General features: G+C 50.4%; 1 protein-coding gene across 1 annotated transcript in view; it reads right to left on the bottom strand.

The window, feature by feature from the left end:
• LOC122383169 overlaps positions 1-18,791 on the bottom strand; it is a 164,754-nt gene that overhangs the window by 66,396 nt on the left and 79,567 nt on the right. The window contains exon 13 of the mRNA XM_043369339.1: positions 16,433-16,675. Within this exon, the coding sequence (XP_043225274.1) occupies positions 16,433-16,675 (243 nt within the window). The remainder of the gene's footprint in view (positions 1-16,432; positions 16,676-18,791) is intronic.

Raw genomic sequence — 18,791 nt, 5'->3', positions numbered from 1 at the left:
AGCTAGCCAGTAGCGGCGGAACATCCTCAATTAAGGGGAGGGGGGGGGGGGGGGGCACTGCCGACTTTTGGTCCCATTCTTTCCATGCAATGCCCATAGGGCTAATGTTAAAATGCCAAAATCAAAGGGGAGCACGGTGCCCCGGTGCCCTCCCCGTTCCGCCGCCTATGAATCCATGCCAGAAATGTTATGAATGATAGATGTCGGATACAACCCTCATCCTTTCATAAACTCAACATCCATTATTGCATGCCATGCGTCAGAAAAGGGGTTTGTTGATGACCGTTGATAACGGCGTGAGCATATCGTTTTTCCGACTAACGGTCGCCGGCCGGGGTAACTTTTTCAAACATTCTCCACCCATGACTGTGGTTTCAAAGCACAAAGGTGATAGAACGAAGCGGATATCTCCAGTATTTTCCGGATTTAGTATTTAACCCGCGCCGGGCCGGTGCTCTGAGATTCCGCGCCGGGCCGCGGGGGGGTGTTTGAACACCCCCCCCCCTTCTAACTCGGCTCCTGGGCCACGTAGCGACACGCGGTAAGCGGCAATCGAAATGTAACGCAGATGCGTTACATTTTTTTCATCTTTCATGCTGAACTGCAAGCTGTGCCACAAGCAAAAAACACGGCCATCTGCGAGCGCCGCACAGACACGGTCAGCCGGCTAAATCGGCTGTGATACCCTCTCTCCGTCCCAGCTGGCGTCCACACAGACGGCGCAGTCGGCTCTGACAAACAGGGGTCCTCTATAGATGACCACCCCACTTCATGAGAACCCGGATCTGAAGCCAACAAATAGCATACCGAAACGCACTATCCTGCTGGTGTCGAGCCATTTATCAGTTTAGCCGTTGGAAAACAAGACTCTGTCCCACGCTCGGCACCCCGCCAGAAGAGAAGAACAAGGAGAGGGGAGTGCAGACCGGCCCTGATTTGAACCAAAACAAGAAAGGGGAGCAAGGACCGACCCGGTTTGTACGAAAACAGGATGAAATGGAACTCGGTCACCGCCATGGAAGAAGGACACCTGGCCGGAGACATTCAAAACAGGGGGGAGCGCAGGACTGAAAACAAGAAAGGAGGGCGCAGAGCCGGCCGCCACCTGGCGCCTCAGGCGGCGCAAATCGCCGGCGGCGAGTTCCATCCGATCGCTGCGTGAAAGGGTGCGACTGCCATGGCCGGGGGTGCCGAACTTCAGCAAATCACGAACGTTTGAAGGCGGAGCCAAACGCACTTTCTGAGAATGGAGGACGAAGATTGGACAAGGAGATGCTGCCCGGCCCTCTGAAGTATGACGTCATCAAAAGTATAAGTTGATGAAACGGAACTGGAACGCTCTCTCTGGCACTCCCTCGGACGACGCATTCGACGCCGCTCTTCGCTCTCGGCTCACATCTGACATCGTGGACAGCCCACGAGACACCAGCGGCTGGCATCACGGCGCCGGCGGCGGCTCCGGCCGCCTGGCCGGGCGCTGGACGGACACGGCCATCATGTCAGCGACTCCATCTCAAGTAAGGTCACGGTGATCACGGGCACGCACCTAGTCCCTAAATCCTTCAAATAATCACCCCCCCCCCCCTTCGTTACTGCTATGTGAGCCACATTATGTTTCCTTTTTTTGTGTCATTGCGCCATAAATTAGGCCATTCAGTTAAGGTAGTTCAATTTATTTTGAGAACCTTCAGTCTAGGTAGCTTAATTTAACAATCCGATTTCGGTCAATTATTTAACTATGGGCGTGGTGCGAGACGCGTGCCGACGTGGAATGAACCCTCGTCCGGCGCCCCGTGGTGATTAAGGCGCCATTCAGTTTAGGTAGTTCAATTTATTTTGAGAACCTTCAGTCTAGGTAGCTTAATTTAACAATCCGATTTCGGTCAATTATTAAACTATGGGCGTGGTGCGAGACGCGTGCCGACGTGGAATGGACCCTCGTCCGGCGCCCCGTGGTGATTAAGGCGGATGGAGGGGATTATGCTCCGTGGGGAGTCGGGAAAGGGACGGGCGGCTGTGCACCGCACCGTGCGGCGTGTGAGACTCAGTTGCTGGACGGCCGGGTCCCAGAACGTTTCTTTTAAGTTTGACATGTACAGGATTTTAAAGCATTGTGTCAGAAAATGTCAATAAATGGGACTTGTATATATTGTAATACGAGTGTAAGGAGTGGTGAAAGGAAAGGACCGGAGAGTGAAATGTCACAGCCCATATGCCATCTACACAGCCGGAGAGGAAGTCGTTGCGGGAGAGGAAGTGGTCTTGAGGTATTTAATTCGCAATAGTATTTGGTAACAGAACAGTTCTTCTTCTCGTCTGCCTGGTTCTCAAGGGACATCCAAATCCGATAGGGCCCAGGTAGTTTATCGAGCCCGTGGGGCCCGATCCCGCTCAAGGTGGGTGGAGCCGGCCGGCGCGGCCGTCAGTGATTGGCTCAGTGGTTTGGTAGTACAGCGTACGGGACGACCAGAACTATACACGTTTCGGAGACCACGGGAGTGGCCAGGCTGGCCTCAAACATCTGAACCGATTCCACCCCTTGTTGTCGTCTGGTCAGTGCTGGCCGGTTCACTCTTCTGCCTAACAGCGCCCGCACAGGAGCTGTTCATTCTCCTGCCTAACAGCGCCCGCACAGGAGCTGTTCATTCTCCTGCCTAACAGCGCCCGCACAGGAGCTGTTCATTCTCCTGCCTAACAGCGCCCGCACAGGCGCTGCTTATCCTCCTGTCCTAAGACCAACGCAGCGCCCGCACAGGAGCTGTTTATCCTCCTGCCTAACAAACGTGGCGCCCGCACAGGCGCTGCTTATCCTCCTGTCCTAAGACCAACGCAGCGCCCGCACAGGAGCTGTTTATCCTCCTGCCTAACAAACGTGGCGCCCGCACAGGCGCTGCTTATCCTCCTGTCCTAAGACCAACGCAGCGCCCGCACAGGAGCTGTTTATCCTCCTGCCTAACAAACGTGGCGCCCGCACAGGCGCTGCTTATCCTCCTGTCCTAAGACCAACGCAGCGCCCGCACAGGAGCTGTTCATTCTCCTGCCTAACAGCGCCCGCACAGGAGCTGTTCATTCTCCTGCCTAACAGCGCCCGCACAGGAGCTGTTCATTCTCCTGCCTAACAGCGCCCGCACAGGTGCTGCTTATCCTCCTGTCCTAAGACCAACGCAGCGCCCGCACAGGAGCTGTTCATCCTCCTGCCTAACAGCGCCCGCACAGGAGCTGCTTATCATCGTCTGGTCAGCACTGGCCGGGTCATACGTTCCCATTTTCCAACCCAGAACGGCCTCAACTAAGGGATTTCCGCTCAGCCCGGTCCGCACTGGTCGGTGGCTTAACTTTGAAAAAAGGGGTGACGGTGGAGGACGAGAACGAGAAAGACGAGTTGTCAGTTCGAGCTAGAGTCTCAGTAAATCCTCCCCACTTAAGTCAACCCGCACCTAAGATGAATAAGGGACTCAAAGGGGACAGATAATGCACGTCACGCCCCTGTGCGTGGAGAGTCCACCGACGCGGCTACGGGTTAGGAGGGAGATGAGAAGCGAGTGAAATGAAAGAAGACTGTACACGTAGAGGAATCGGATTTCCTGAATGAAGCTCAGCTCGGATAGACCCCACTTAAATAGTAGGCCTCGCTTGGGTAAGCCCTGGATACGTGCAATAAGTCGCGAAGTGAAGGGAAGGGATGAGAGCGAGTTGAGGATCGATTATTGAGGATGAGTGCATAGCCGACGAAGGCTAATCCGTTCGGTTGCCGGCGCGGGCCCCATAAAGCCGTGGCTATACGGAGACGATGCAGGCAGCCCGGAGGGACCTAGTGACCCCGCCCGGTTTTAACCCGCGCCCGGCTGGGGGTCCTGGATTTCCACGCCCTGCTGGGGGGGGGTGTTTGAACACCCCCCCTTCTAACTCGGCTCCTGGGCCACGTAGCGATACGCGGAAGGCGGCGTTCGAAAGAGCGTCAAAAATAATGAGGAAATTACTTCGGTCAATTTTTTGGTCAGGTCAAAGGTCAGGTCACCAGAGGTCATTGAAGGCAAATTTTCGCCGATTTCCAGGTCGAATGTCGAAAATTTCCAAGAAGCCAACGCATAACTCGGGAACCAATAGAGCTACAGCGCCGCGGAAAAGCGCATTTGATAGCCCTATTAACGCCCTTTCTGAGTAATTTTCTCAGATTTGACCTAACGTCAACGGTTTTGCCTGCAGGGGGCAAAAACTACAAAAATAGCCGATTTTTTCGGAAACAGTTTTTCTGCAATAACTTTTGATCCAAGCATTGTACGAGCTTACTTTTACCGGCATCGTGTTCCTCTCGTCAAGACGCATCGAACGAACTATAATTTGACCTTGAAAGGTCAACTTGAAAATTTGACCTCAGGTCAAGGTCATGACCTGACCGGAAAGGGTCATGTTGCATATCAGTCGATCCGTATCGTCGAGCTGAACACATCTAAGGCGTTTTCATCGCTCTAGCATGCCTCTATCAAAAGTTATTTGCGAAAAACTGTTAGATACCATTCGTGACCTAAGATGACCTCAGGGCATAAACAGGGGTCACAGACACCATTTTCATGTTCAGTGTGTCTAAACCACGTGTAATTCAGTGTTTGGGAGTGTTTATAATGTCTTTCGTCCAAAACAGGCGCATTTCAATTTTCTCCCATTGACTTATAATGGTGAGGTCGCAAAATTGACCTGACCTTAGGTCATCGATATCAAAATTCTGAGATATACATTTTGTACATGCTAATGCTCTTAGCAATCGCTGAAAGTTTCAAAGCGATCGGTCACTCGGTGTAGCTATGACGGACATTGAAACTTTTTATGAGGTGAGGTCACTTCGAGTGACCTGGTGACCTGACCTTGAATGACCTTGGTCTGAAATTTTCACAACATGTGTAGAATTGATGTATGATAAGGTGTACCAAAAACGGCGGCGCTCCGCGCCGCCGTTTTTGAGATATTCGCGAAAAACCACAGGGGGGGGTGTTCAAACACCCCCCCCCAGCAGGGCGCGGGTTAAAAGATAGGTTAGGTCCGCTATCGGTCCATTGAGTGATCAGCGCAGGATGACATTCGATAAGCGACGTAGGTAGTTTCGGAGATGGTTAGGACCCCAGGCGTCCCAGCGAGGAGACGTATGCCGCCGGTTAAGTAATGTCCCGCGAAGAAACGTGTGATGCTGCAGGACGGGGGTGAACATTAAATACCAAAGCATGCGAGTCGGGTGATCGCGGTAAGTCGGTACTGGCCACCCCGCTGTTAGTCGATTTACTCCGGCCGTGCAGCGGTCATTTCGGATAGGTCTGTGACGACAGCTTAACTACCAGCAACGGATAGATAGGGCTTCGGGCACCTATAACGCTGGTAGTCGTGGATTGTGTGAAGCCAACGGAGGCTAACCCGTTCGGTCGCCGGTGCTGTTTCAAAAGCCGTGGCTATACGGAGACGATGCAGGCAGCCCGGACGGACCTAGTTACCCAGCCCGGTTTCAAAGTTTAGATAAGCCCACCGCGGGCCGTGGTACGCTTAGTTTTCGTTTTCTTATAGGCAATTTGGCATAACTGGTAGTCATGGATTCGTGTAAAGCCGACGAACGACTAATCCCTTTCGGTCGCCGGGGGCTGGCCCGAAAACCGCGGCTATACGGAGACGATGCAGGCAGCCCGGACGGACCTTAGTTACCCAGCCCCGGTCTCAAATTTCAGATAAGTCCCCCGCGGAAACCGGACTACACAGTGTCCTGCGAGCCGTAGTCTCGGAACCGCTGGCCGAAGGACATTTATGTTTTTTTTTTGTGTAGGTAGTTCGACATGGTGATGAGACGGACCGCAATAAGTCACGTAACGCGAGGGCCGAGTGCCGAAATCTGTGGTGGGTCGTATCTCTAATTGTGTAGCGTGAGCATGATGAAGCGTTCGTTTGATGTACGGAGCATTGTGGTTATGAAGGGATAACGGTTAATAAAATCTAAGGTCAATGACTAAATTACGACTTGCGCACGCCTTAGCACCACCGGGGGAAGTTAGGCAAAGGGGGAGGGATCAGAGATGGTTAACTCTGACAATTTATCAGGTATGGCTGGGCGTATGACAGAAATGAGAGGTGACGGGCAAATGAACGTATGACTGGCATGTATATCCGGCGGGAGATAACCCTCAGCTAGGACGGGTGCTGTTGTTTGAGAGTGGGACCTTTTTGTTAAGTAGAGTTGGGTTCGTATTTCAGTGTGATCAAGGATAATAGGTTATTATTATCTCTCCTCCCATTCCTTAACCCTGGCCTATGTGTTTTCCGATGATTGATCGCCCCGGAAAGATAGAGTCAGAGTCGGAACGGGTTCGCGAGGGGCTGGACACTGAGAAGGGCTTCTAGGAGCGCACCGTCGGAGCTCTCCCTATTTTTCTTGCTCTCTCATCTCACTCCCGCAAGACACTGCCCGGTTAGCCCCGCAACGCCGCGAAACCCCGCTACAGATTTGGCGCACCCAACGTGGGGTAGGATCAATCAAAAGAAACATGAAGTCGGTGGACGGACGTGCATTGCCGAACCCAAAGCTAAAATTTCAGAGGAAATGCGAGCGTGAGTGAGAAAACTTGTCTGAGCTAGATGCAGTGGGAGCTGGTCACTCAGTGCAGCGTTACTCGGGTTAAATTGATTTGATTGAAATCAGAAAGCGTGGATTGCTGGAGGGTGTATATATCATGAAGTGATAAGGGTAACTCGAGAATCAATTTTAAGTGACGGGCGAGCGGGCTTAGTATAGTTTTTTTTTTTTTTTTGGCTACAGGTATCGCTAACTAAATTTATGTGGCTCACATCTAGCGAACCCTAACCTTGAGTGAAATCCCGTGATCCAAAGTTAGAGTAATCACACCGAGGATGCCATTTTAACCCAATTTTTAAGAGATTGTACCCATCCTATACCAAAAAGGTGCAGTAACCTATGTGTGACCCGTGGACTGACCCGCCTCTGGAGAGAACTGACAGGAGATCGGCAACCGTCCACGAGCCGTTTTTCCCGACGGGAAACCCCGTTACAGAACAGGCTGTCACGTGTTACCGAACCCGATGTACATACTGAAGATACGACTGAGCGCGACGCTATGAAGATATTGAATGTTGTGGAATGAAATCAGGGCTGAAGAAGGCAAGAATGACAAATAGAACGTATGATATTGAAATAAAGGTGACGGCACAGATTGAAGATGATCGAGATTGTTATTGAAGCAATGTGAACAATAAGGTGAAAGAAGGAGGGCACACAACGGAGATTGACGGCGGGAAGAGAAGATATTGAATGAGGAGACCGATGAAAACGGTGCCACTGATACTGAATTACAGTGCAGACACGAAATCACAGAAATAAATTAACAGCTGGGAAGACAATATGCAAATGATTTGAGAATAATGACATCACGAATCAAGTTGGGAGAGTAAACACGCGATAGAAGAACAAGAAGGACAACACACAACCGAGTGACGGCAAGAAAGAAGACATTGAAGTAGTATACCGATGGAAACGACGTTGATACTACATGGCAATAGAAACATGCAATCACAGAAAGGAAACGACAGCTGAGAAGAGCAAAATGCAAATGATTGAAGAACTATAACATCACGAAGCCAGTTGGAAGAGCAAACGTGCAGCGGAGAGAAGAAGAGATGCCGACAGAAGAACAGAAAAAAGCTAGTCATCAACAGCGACTGGCTGATACTGATAGCCAGTGCCCGAGGGAACTCAAAATGAAGACAACGCCTGAAACAAATAACAACAGAGACCGGAAGCAGGAGGAGGAGAAACTGATAACCAATTTATGTCAACAAAATCAGGCAGCAACTGGGGTGGTGGTGACGACTACTACAACTATAGAGCGTCATTAGATAAGACAATTCGGACGGATCTGAATGCTGCCTGTTTCGAGCGAAATAGACAACCGTAATGGACCGGATCAGCCTGCGAGCCCATTTCGGGGCCGCCCGTTGCACTGGGAGGTGTTACCTGGCATTACATCAAATGCAGGCGGTCCCCACTTCCCACACTTCAAGATCGACCCACGAGACCTGCACGGGGCCAGTACATAGTCACGGCCAAACAACCATGAGCAGACTGCAGGGACAACAGCTGCTTCATCGACTGCATCCGCTCCAGCGTCGACAGTCAAGCTGGGTTACTACTTCCGTGACAACCAGACCAACTGGGAGGCCGGCGAAGGCCAGAGCTGTGGCCCACCTACAACAGCCGCAAAATCGTCGGAAAGGCTACAGTGTAGCCAGTAGCCGAGTCTGCCACTGGATGTGACAGCCGTTCCATCACCGGCAGTTCGCACCAGAACGCAACCTCGGCGGCCGCCAGATCAGTGGTGACAACTAAGAACACGATGGAGCCACGTTCCAGCCACAGGCGACCAGTTCTGGACCCGATCGCAGCAAAGCCGGACAGTTCACCAGGGCGGCCGCAATCGGCAGCAATGACGAACTACGACTGCAACTACGAGACTGGGGAAATCCGGAACTGGGACACGACTACAGCAGCAGCCGGCCGATTCGAGACCAAATCGCGGACGACCGCCAGTCCGTCATCGCGGCCATCCCGGACCGGAGCTGTCGTGGCTCATGGAGCCACCATCAGGTGCCGGGCTCACTTCTTTGGCATATCACGATCTGCACCGGTATGTTATCGCTAATTTGATCTGAATTATAGTAACCAAATGTACCAATGTTATTTTGTATTGTCATGTGTTAATTATTTCAATGATTTCATTCAATTTCCATTGTTTTGCGCGCAAATTATTTGATGTGTAGTTGGTGGTGTTTTACGGGATAGTACGTGAATGTTTTTAATTCTGGAAATGTAAGGATGGCCTGAAATACCGTGCAATGACACAAAAACCCGCACTCCTTATGTCCCAATCATCCAAGCTCGTATTACACCATCCTCCCCAACCGAACACTCCTGTTGAAATAGCTACCAATCCATTAGAAGACGGCCACCCGCTCTCGTCAAAGAAGTCACCAAGAAACACGACGAAACGGCACCAAATAGCACGGCAGAAGCGGGCTCTCAAACGTTTAGTCGCGGGGCGCGACTATAAAAAGAGGTCTGAAAATGTAACGCAGATGCGTTACATTTTTTTCATCTTTCATGCTGAACTGCAAGCTGTGCCACAAGCAAAAAACACGGCCATCTGCGAGCGCCGCACAGACACGGTCAGCCGGCTAAATCGGCTGTGATACCCTCTCTCCGTCCCAGCTGGCGTCCACACAGACGGCGCAGTCGGCTCTGACAAACAGGGGTCCTCTATAGATGACCACCCCACTTCATGAGAACCCGGATCTGAAGCCAACAAATAGCATACCGAAACGCACTATCCTGCTGGTGTCGAGCCATTTATCAGTTTAGCCGTTGGAAAACAAGACTCTGTCCCACGCTCGGCACCCCGCCAGAAGAGAAGAACAAGGAGAGGGGAGTGCAGACCGGCCCTGATTTGAACCAAAACAAGAAAGGGGAGCAAGGACCGACCCGGTTTGTACGAAAACAGGATGAAATGGAACTCGGTCACCGCCATGGAAGAAGGACACCTGGCCGGAGACATTCAAAACAGGGGGGAGCGCAGGACTGAAAACAAGAAAGGAGGGCGCAGAGCCGGCCGCCACCTGGCGCCTCAGGCGGCGCAAATCGCCGGCGGCGAGTTCCATCCGATCGCTGCGTGAAAGGGTGCGACTGCCATGGCCGGGGGTGCCGAACTTCAGCAAATCACGAACGTTTGAAGGCGGAGCCAAACGCACTTTCTGAGAATGGAGGACGAAGATTGGACAAGGAGATGCTGCCCGGCCCTCTGAAGTATGACGTCATCAAAAGTATAAGTTGATGAAACGGAACTGGAACGCTCTCTCTGGCACTCCCTCGGACGACGCATTCGACGCCGCTCTTCGCTCTCGGCTCACATCTGACATCGTGGACAGCCCACGAGACACCAGCGGCTGGCATCACGGCGCCGGCGGCGGCTCCGGCCGCCTGGCCGGGCGCTGGACGGACACGGCCATCATGTCAGCGACTCCATCTCAAGTAAGGTCACGGTGATCACGGGCACGCACCTAGTCCCTAAATCCTTCAAATAATCACCCCCCCCCCCTTCGTTACTGCTATGTGAGCCACATTATGTTTCCTTTTTTTGTGTCATTGCGCCATAAATTAGGCCATTCAGTTAAGGTAGTTCAATTTATTTTGAGAACCTTCAGTCTAGGTAGCTTAATTTAACAATCCGATTTCGGTCAATTATTTAACTATGGGCGTGGTGCGAGACGCGTGCCGACGTGGAATGAACCCTCGTCCGGCGCCCCGTGGTGATTAAGGCGCCATTCAGTTTAGGTAGTTCAATTTATTTTGAGAACCTTCAGTCTAGGTAGCTTAATTTAACAATCCGATTTCGGTCAATTATTAAACTATGGGCGTGGTGCGAGACGCGTGCCGACGTGGAATGGACCCTCGTCCGGCGCCCCGTGGTGATTAAGGCGGATGGAGGGGATTATGCTCCGTGGGGAGTCGGGAAAGGGACGGGCGGCTGTGCACCGCACCGTGCGGCGTGTGAGACTCAGTTGCTGGACGGCCGGGTCCCAGAACGTTTCTTTTAAGTTTGACATGTACAGGATTTTAAAGCATTGTGTCAGAAAATGTCAATAAATGGGACTTGTATATATTGTAATACGAGTGTAAGGAGTGGTGAAAGGAAAGGACCGGAGAGTGAAATGTCACAGCCCATATGCCATCTACACAGCCGGAGAGGAAGTCGTTGCGGGAGAGGAAGTGGTCTTGAGGTATTTAATTCGCAATAGTATTTGGTAACAGAACAGTTCTTCTTCTCGTCTGCCTGGTTCTCAAGGGACATCCAAATCCGATAGGGCCCAGGTAGTTTATCGAGCCCGTGGGGCCCGATCCCGCTCAAGGTGGGTGGAGCCGGCCGGCGCGGCCGTCAGTGATTGGCTCAGTGGTTTGGTAGTACAGCGTACGGGACGACCAGAACTATACACGTTTCGGAGACCACGGGAGTGGCCAGGCTGGCCTCAAACATCTGAACCGATTCCACCCCTTGTTGTCGTCTGGTCAGTGCTGGCCGGTTCACTCTTCTGCCTAACAGCGCCCGCACAGGAGCTGTTCATTCTCCTGCCTAACAGCGCCCGCACAGGAGCTGTTCATTCTCCTGCCTAACAGCGCCCGCACAGGAGCTGTTCATTCTCCTGCCTAACAGCGCCCGCACAGGCGCTGCTTATCCTCCTGTCCTAAGACCAACGCAGCGCCCGCACAGGAGCTGTTTATCCTCCTGCCTAACAAACGTGGCGCCCGCACAGGCGCTGCTTATCCTCCTGTCCTAAGACCAACGCAGCGCCCGCACAGGAGCTGTTTATCCTCCTGCCTAACAGCGCCCGCACAGGAGCTGCTTATCATCGTCTGGTCAGCACTGGCCGGGTCATACGTTCCCATTTTCCAACCCAGAACGGCCTCAACTAAGGGATTTCCGCTCAGCCCGGTCCGCACTGGTCGGTGGCTTAACTTTGAAAAAAGGGGTGACGGTGGAGGACGAGAACGAGAAAGACGAGTTGTCAGTTCGAGCTAGAGTCTCAGTAAATCCTCCCCACTTAAGTCAACCCGCACCTAAGATGAATAAGGGACTCAAAGGGGACAGATAATGCACGTCACGCCCCTGTGCGTGGAGAGTCCACCGACGCGGCTACGGGTTAGGAGGGAGATGAGAAGCGAGTGAAATGAAAGAAGACTGTACACGTAGAGGAATCGGATTTCCTGAATGAAGCTCAGCTCGGATAGACCCCACTTAAATAGTAGGCCTCGCTTGGGTAAGCCCTGGATACGTGCAATAAGTCGCGAAGTGAAGGGAAGGGATGAGAGCGAGTTGAGGATCGATTATTGAGGATGAGTGCATAGCCGACGAAGGCTAATCCGTTCGGTTGCCGGCGCGGGCCCCATAAAGCCGTGGCTATACGGAGACGATGCAGGCAGCCCGGAGGGACCTAGTGACCCCGCCCGGTTTTAAAAGATAGGTTAGGTCCGCTATCGGTCCATTGAGTGATCAGCGCAGGATGACATTCGATAAGCGACGTAGGTAGTTTCGGAGATGGTTAGGACCCCAGGCGTCCCAGCGAGGAGACGTATGCCGCCGGTTAAGTAATGTCCCGCGAAGAAACGTGTGATGCTGCAGGACGGGGGTGAACATTAAATACCAAAGCATGCGAGTCGGGTGATCGCGGTAAGTCGGTACTGGCCACCCCGCTGTTAGTCGATTTACTCCGGCCGTGCAGCGGTCATTTCGGATAGGTCTGTGACGACAGCTTAACTACCAGCAACGGATAGATAGGGCTTCGGGCACCTATAACGCTGGTAGTCGTGGATTGTGTGAAGCCAACGGAGGCTAACCCGTTCGGTCGCCGGTGCTGTTTCAAAAGCCGTGGCTATACGGAGACGATGCAGGCAGCCCGGACGGACCTAGTTACCCAGCCCGGTTTCAAAGTTTAGATAAGCCCACCGCGGGCCGTGGTACGCTTAGTTTTCGTTTTCTTATAGGCAATTTGGCATAACTGGTAGTCATGGATTCGTGTAAAGCCGACGAACGACTAATCCCTTTCGGTCGCCGGGGGCTGGCCCGAAAACCGCGGCTATACGGAGACGATGCAGGCAGCCCGGACGGACCTTAGTTACCCAGCCCCGGTCTCAAATTTCAGATAAGTCCCCCGCGGAAACCGGACTACACAGTGTCCTGCGAGCCGTAGTCTCGGAACCGCTGGCCGAAGGACATTTATGTTTTTTTTGTGTAGGTAGTTCGACATGGTGATGAGACGGACCGCAATAAGTCACGTAACGCGAGGGCCGAGTGCCGAAATCTGTGGTGGGTCGTATCTCTAATTGTGTAGCGTGAGCATGATGAAGCGTTCGTTTGATGTACGGAGCATTGTGGTTATGAAGGGATAACGGTTAATAAAATCTAAGGTCAATGACTAAATTACGACTTGCGCACGCCTTAGCACCACCGGGGGAAGTTAGGCAAAGGGGGAGGGATCAGAGATGGTTAACTCTGACAATTTATCAGGTATGGCTGGGCGTATGACAGAAATGAGAGGTGACGGGCAAATGAACGTATGACTGGCATGTATATCCGGTGGGAGATAACCCTCAGCTAGGACGGGTGCTGTTGTTTGAGAGTGGGACCTTTTTGTTAAGTAGAGTTGGGTTCGTATTTCAGTGTGATCAAGGATAATAGGTTATTATTATCTCTCCTCCCATTCCTTAACCCGCGCCCAGATGGGGTCTGCCGAGCAACGCGGTCTGATGGGGGGGGGCCATTTTGGCCCCCCCTCAGATCTCGAGAACCACGCAACATAGCGACAAGCGGTAAACGGTGTTGGATAGCCCCAGCGGGGAACTACCTTGTGACCCAATTTCATTGACCTCGGTCAAACCGATGACGTCACAGGTCAGGTCAAAGGTCGAATTTTCACCGTTTACAGGCATTTCAAGAAATGCGTTGTAAAATCGAGTAAAATGCATTTCATTGAAAATCATCGATGGAGAAATGTTCTTCAAACACATATATTGCTATTTGAGGCCACTGATACCAGGTCAGGTCACAGAGGTCAGGTCACTGGGGGGGTCACAATATGAAAGTGTCGTGTGATACATGTTTTATGGTCCATTTTACATGACAAATGCGATTATGTGGGTCAGACAGACTTCAGGGCCAGCTTAGGTCACGTTTTGGTCAAGGTCAGGTCAAGGTCAGGTCAAATTAGGTCAAATTTCAAAGTTGATATTTTTGCATAAAATGGGTATCGATTCGATGCAGCTCGTCACGGGGAGTTCAATGGTGGTCTCCGTTTTGCGCTACGAGGTCTAGAATTGCTAAAAATTGAGTTCAAAAATTTGACGTCATCAATTTTTAACAGTTTTTTCGCTATAACTTGGCCAAAAAAAGAGATATCGATCTAAAATTTGGTATGTATATCGAAGAGCGCAGGGACTATCACATATATTCCGGTTTTTTCGAAATTCGAAAAATTTTTGGAAAATTTTTGAGTTTTTCTAAAAAAATCAATTTTTTTGATTTTTGGGGGTCAAACTCCCAAAATTTCGAAAATCCGAGATAGCAGTTTTGTAGCGCCGTCTTTTCTCTACACAACCACATAAAGAACTTTAAAATTGCTTGTTAACTGTAGAATTGGTGAGCGTTTCAAAATGTCATGTTTTTTGCTCATTTTTGCTCGAACATGACCTCAGTTTGACCTCAATAACTCCTGACCTGAGGTGACCTGTGACTTGAAATTTTGTGTGAAGGTGTCAAATTGATGCCCGGTAAGGTACCCAAAATTTGGCGGCGCTGCGCGCCGCCGTTTTCTCGCTATTTAAGAAAAACCACAGGGGGGGGCCAAAATGGCCCCCCCCCCCCATCAGGGCGCGGGTTAACCCTGGCCTATGTGTTTTCCGATGATTGATCGCCCCGGAAAGATAGAGTCAGAGTCGGAACGGGTTCGCGAGGGGCTGGACACTGAGAAGGGCTTCTAGGAGCGCACCGTCGGAGCTCTCCCTATTTTTCTTGCTCTCTCATCTCACTCCCGAAAGACACTGCCCGGTTAGCCCCGCAACGCCGCGAAACCCCGCTACAGAAAGAACGTCAAAAATAAGGACGAAAACACTTCGGTCATTTTTTGGGTCAGGTCAAAGGTCAGGTCACCAGAGGTCACCAAAGGTAAAATGTTGACTATTTCAACATTTTGGAAACTGCCAACGGCTATCTCGGGAACCGATAGAGCTAAAGCGCCGCAAAAAAGCGCATTCGATAGCCCTTTTACAGACCTTTCTGAGTAATGTTCTCAGATTTAACCTCAGGTCAACGGTTTAGCCTCCAGAGGGCAAATACTCCAAAAATAGCCGTTTTTACGAAAAACGTTTTTTTTTTCCGGCAATAACTTTTGACTCAAAAGAGCTATGACATTACTGTTGCCAGCATCGTGTTCCTCTCGTCGAGACGCGTCGAATGAACTGTAATTTGACCTTGAAAGGTCAACTTGAAAATTTGACCTCAGGTCAAGGTCATGACCTGACCGGAAAAGGTCATGTTGCATATCAGTCGAACCGCAACGTCGAGCCGAACACATCTAAGGCGTTTTCAGCGCTCTAGCACGCCTCTATCAGAAGTTATCATCGAAAAACTGTTAGATTCTGTTCGTGACCTGAGATGACCTCGGGGACATAACGAGGGGTCAGAGTTGCTATTTTCTGGTTCAGTGTGTCTATTTTACCTACATCTCGATGTTTGAGAGTGTCTAGAATAGCGTTCGTGCAAAACAGACGCTTTTCAATTTTCTCCCAGTGACTTATAATGGAGAGGCCGCAAAATTGACCTGACCTTAGGTCACCGATATCAAAATTCCGAGATATACATTTTATAGATAGTGTTGCTCTTATCAATCGCTGAAAGTTGAAAGGCAATCGTTCAGTCGGTGTAGCTATGACGAGCATTCTTATTTTTTCTGAGGTGAGGTCACTTGGCGTGACCTGGTGATCTGACCTAAGGTGACCTGGGTCTGAAATTTTCACAACATGTGCGAAAAAGTTGCACAAACAGGTGTGCCAAAAACGGCGGCGGTTTTTGAGATATCTGCGAAAAACCGCAAGGGGGGGGTGTTCAAACACCCCCCCCCCCCCCGGCCCGGCGCGGGTTAAGAATTTAGTATTTAGTAATAAGTCCTGAAGTCCATGCTGCTGAAAGCCCGATTTCAGGTGTTTGACCTGACCTTGACCTGACCTGTGACCTCAAAATTCAACTTTAAAGTACTCATCTGAAGCGTCTCGTCGCGTTCTTTCGTTTGCCGCCTCGTGCGTTTCGCTGCGCCTATTGGTTCTCGAGTTATCGGCTGGGGGCGTTTAACGCCCCCCCCCCCCCCCCCAGCAAACGGTGGGTGGCGAAATACCCCAGCAACTGCCGGGTTAAGAGTGGTTTGGAAAGGTCTCGTAGAGACCTTTCGAACGCCGCCTCGCGGGGCTCGATACGACCATTGGTTCTCGAGATAACAGGGGCGGGGGTCGGATCCGACCCCCCCCCCCCCCCAGGCTGTCTACGGAAATAGCCCAGGCGGTGCCGGGCTATGATCATTTGTAGAGCATGTGTTCTACAAAACGGCTATCATAGTTTTGACCAGAGTTACAGTAAATACGCTTTGCACATTGCTTTTTTTGCTGTGATGATTCCACGTCCGCTAAAACGCTGTTTTTGTGAGATGCTTGGCAATAGGTACCTTGCATATGGTAGCGGACCTGCTTAGCAGATATTTACCTACAACCTACATGCGTAGCTACAATCGCGATACTAAGCGCTATCCTCACCACACAACAGTGTAATTAAAAGTTTCATCAATTACATCTCACCGTAAACGTCCAGGCGCCGCAAGGACGGCGGTATAAGCCGCAGCCACCGTCCCGTCGAGTCAGGAGGAATGGAGACCGTGAGCTCCTCCAAGGTTCGTAGGGACTCCAGCAGAGCCGTCAGCCGCTCCTCACTATGGCCCGGTGGAAAGATGAGCTTCAAAGATGAACCGCAGGATTTGTCGTCCCTCAGTACTTTGATGTTGCCGGTATCCGACGGTATGTTCAGTTTATCATAAACAGCTCCTGCAGGTAAGACACCAGAAAGATGGGTCACAAATGACAACTCTGAACTCATAGGGTAACTGTGGGGAAAACGCACCCCAGGGTTAAACGCCTCCCCTAAAAAAATCGTAGATCTTATCGACGGATAGGTGTTTTATCCTGTCTTTCAGAACAGTCAGCTGCTTGTTTACGTAGTTCTCTATTTCCGGTTCTGCGTCTTGAGGAGCAGCGTGGGTAGATGCTGATGTTGTTTTTGGGTGTTGTTTTTGTTGTTTTTACAGAAGATTCCTAAGCTTTTGATGCCTTCTTTATATCACAAAACTTGCTATTGTGCACATCACTCAAAACTGCGTTTTATTGTCATTCTGTTGAATTTATTATGCTGCGGCGTTAGTGGCGCGTTTTTTGTCAATATTTTGTTGACCGGAAATGGAGTGGATGGGGAAAGACGCCTACTCGATGCATGGGGCAAGACGCCCCCAGTTTTCTGAAAGGGGGGCGTTTTGCACGGTGGTGAGAGTGCAGGGTAGCGCCCTGTAGGTCGGGGCCGAAAAGGCCTCTCCCTGTCCTTTTTTGCTGATATATCCTAAACGACTGCAGATATCGTCACCAAACTTTCAGGACTCCTCCGGGCATCCATTTTACACATTGCAACAACATTTTATTCCAAAGGCTATGATAGGTTGACCACAAATGACGTCAGAATGACGTCAAATTCTGCCATGTTCATCATTTTCTGTTGATGGATGGGGTGGGGGCGCTTTGCACATGGGTGTGGGCGTATTACCCAGGGTGTGGGGCAAAACGCCCTTTTGTAAGGGTATGCGGAAACCTTTTTGGGGGGTTAAATACCACACGCAAGTGTCTTTTCTTGGTCTCAAAGCGTAGTAAAAAGAATGAGCTACATGATGGTGCCCAAAGGTTTGAGTAATCTGGGTTGGGTTGAGTGTCAGAAGGTTTCGCGCTTAATGGGGGCGTTTTTGACCTATTCACCCTACACAATGGGGAAAATGTTTCTTATATTTCGAAGTACGAAGTACGAACTAAACAAACTATGTTTAATGTGACATTACACATCACAAGTGCGGACTTCTGATGTGACGCCCCATGTAATGGCACACACATCACATGATCCGATAGGCGTTATCACAAGTGTATTCGCGGCCATTGGGGCGACGTAAGAAAAGAAGAAACCAACTGGCCCCAAGAACTTTAAATTATCAGTTAGCATGCACCTTTTCCTTGATGTGTAGAGAATTTACCATTATTTGTTACAGAAAATTGCATTTAAAATCTTCCATTTATGCTTTTTTCATCTTTTGCACAATATGTTCTTTTACTAAGCTAGAAACACTAATTAAAAATAGTTCCCGCATCATCAAGAACAATAGGGAAGGCTTGAAGTGAATAAAATAATTTAAGCGGTTTGTAATCTATGTGAGGGCACTTCTAAAATTGCCTGTAGAAATATTGAAGGCAAAAGTTCAACTTTTTCACAAGACGGATGTCTATAAACCTATTTAACCCTCGCCCGCACATGCCATTTTCCCATCCTAGAACGCCTAGAACGCACATGGGGGGGGGGGGGTGGTTGCCACCCCCCCGCGCCATTTCGTTCCTGTTGGAGATAGAGCTTAGCAGTAAAGACCAAAAAGATTATTTGGGAAGAGACGAAAACAATGATACCCAGTTTTACCTTCTCAGGTCAGTCATTGACCTTCCAGGTCAGGTCAAACTAAAAAATGTTGCTGTTTTGGGTCACCGTTGGATATCAAGTGCGCTGCTTATCAAATACCGATGACGATGCTGTTTTCTGGTGCCAAGCCAGCTAGAACCTCTTTGTCACACTATCCGACCAGAATTTTGCTGCTGAGGTCATTTCAGGTCAAGTTAGGTCAAGGTCAATTATATGTGTTTGTATGTCTGTGTGTGTCTGTGTGTATACTGATGTGTGCACCGATTGTTTTTGGGTCCATATCACATGAAATCATGATCTGAGAAGCTTTTACCAAAAGTACAGTCAAAAAACTTCACAAAAAGTAAATTCAGCTTGCCTAAAACGCAATTATCTTAGATGACCTAGGTTGACCTTGACCCTGACCTTGACCCCTGTACATCGTCGAACAGCATGTTCCAT

This window comes from Amphibalanus amphitrite, unplaced genomic scaffold (genome assembly GCF_019059575.1).
Source record: "Amphibalanus amphitrite isolate SeventyFive unplaced genomic scaffold, NRLGWU_Aamphi_draft 000157F_arrow, whole genome shotgun sequence".
In the NCBI taxonomy this organism is placed as follows: Eukaryota; Metazoa; Arthropoda; class Thecostraca; order Balanomorpha; family Balanidae; genus Amphibalanus; species Amphibalanus amphitrite.
The sequence above is the reverse complement of the archived record's forward strand: the minus strand, read 5'-3'. Positions and strand labels throughout refer to the sequence as shown.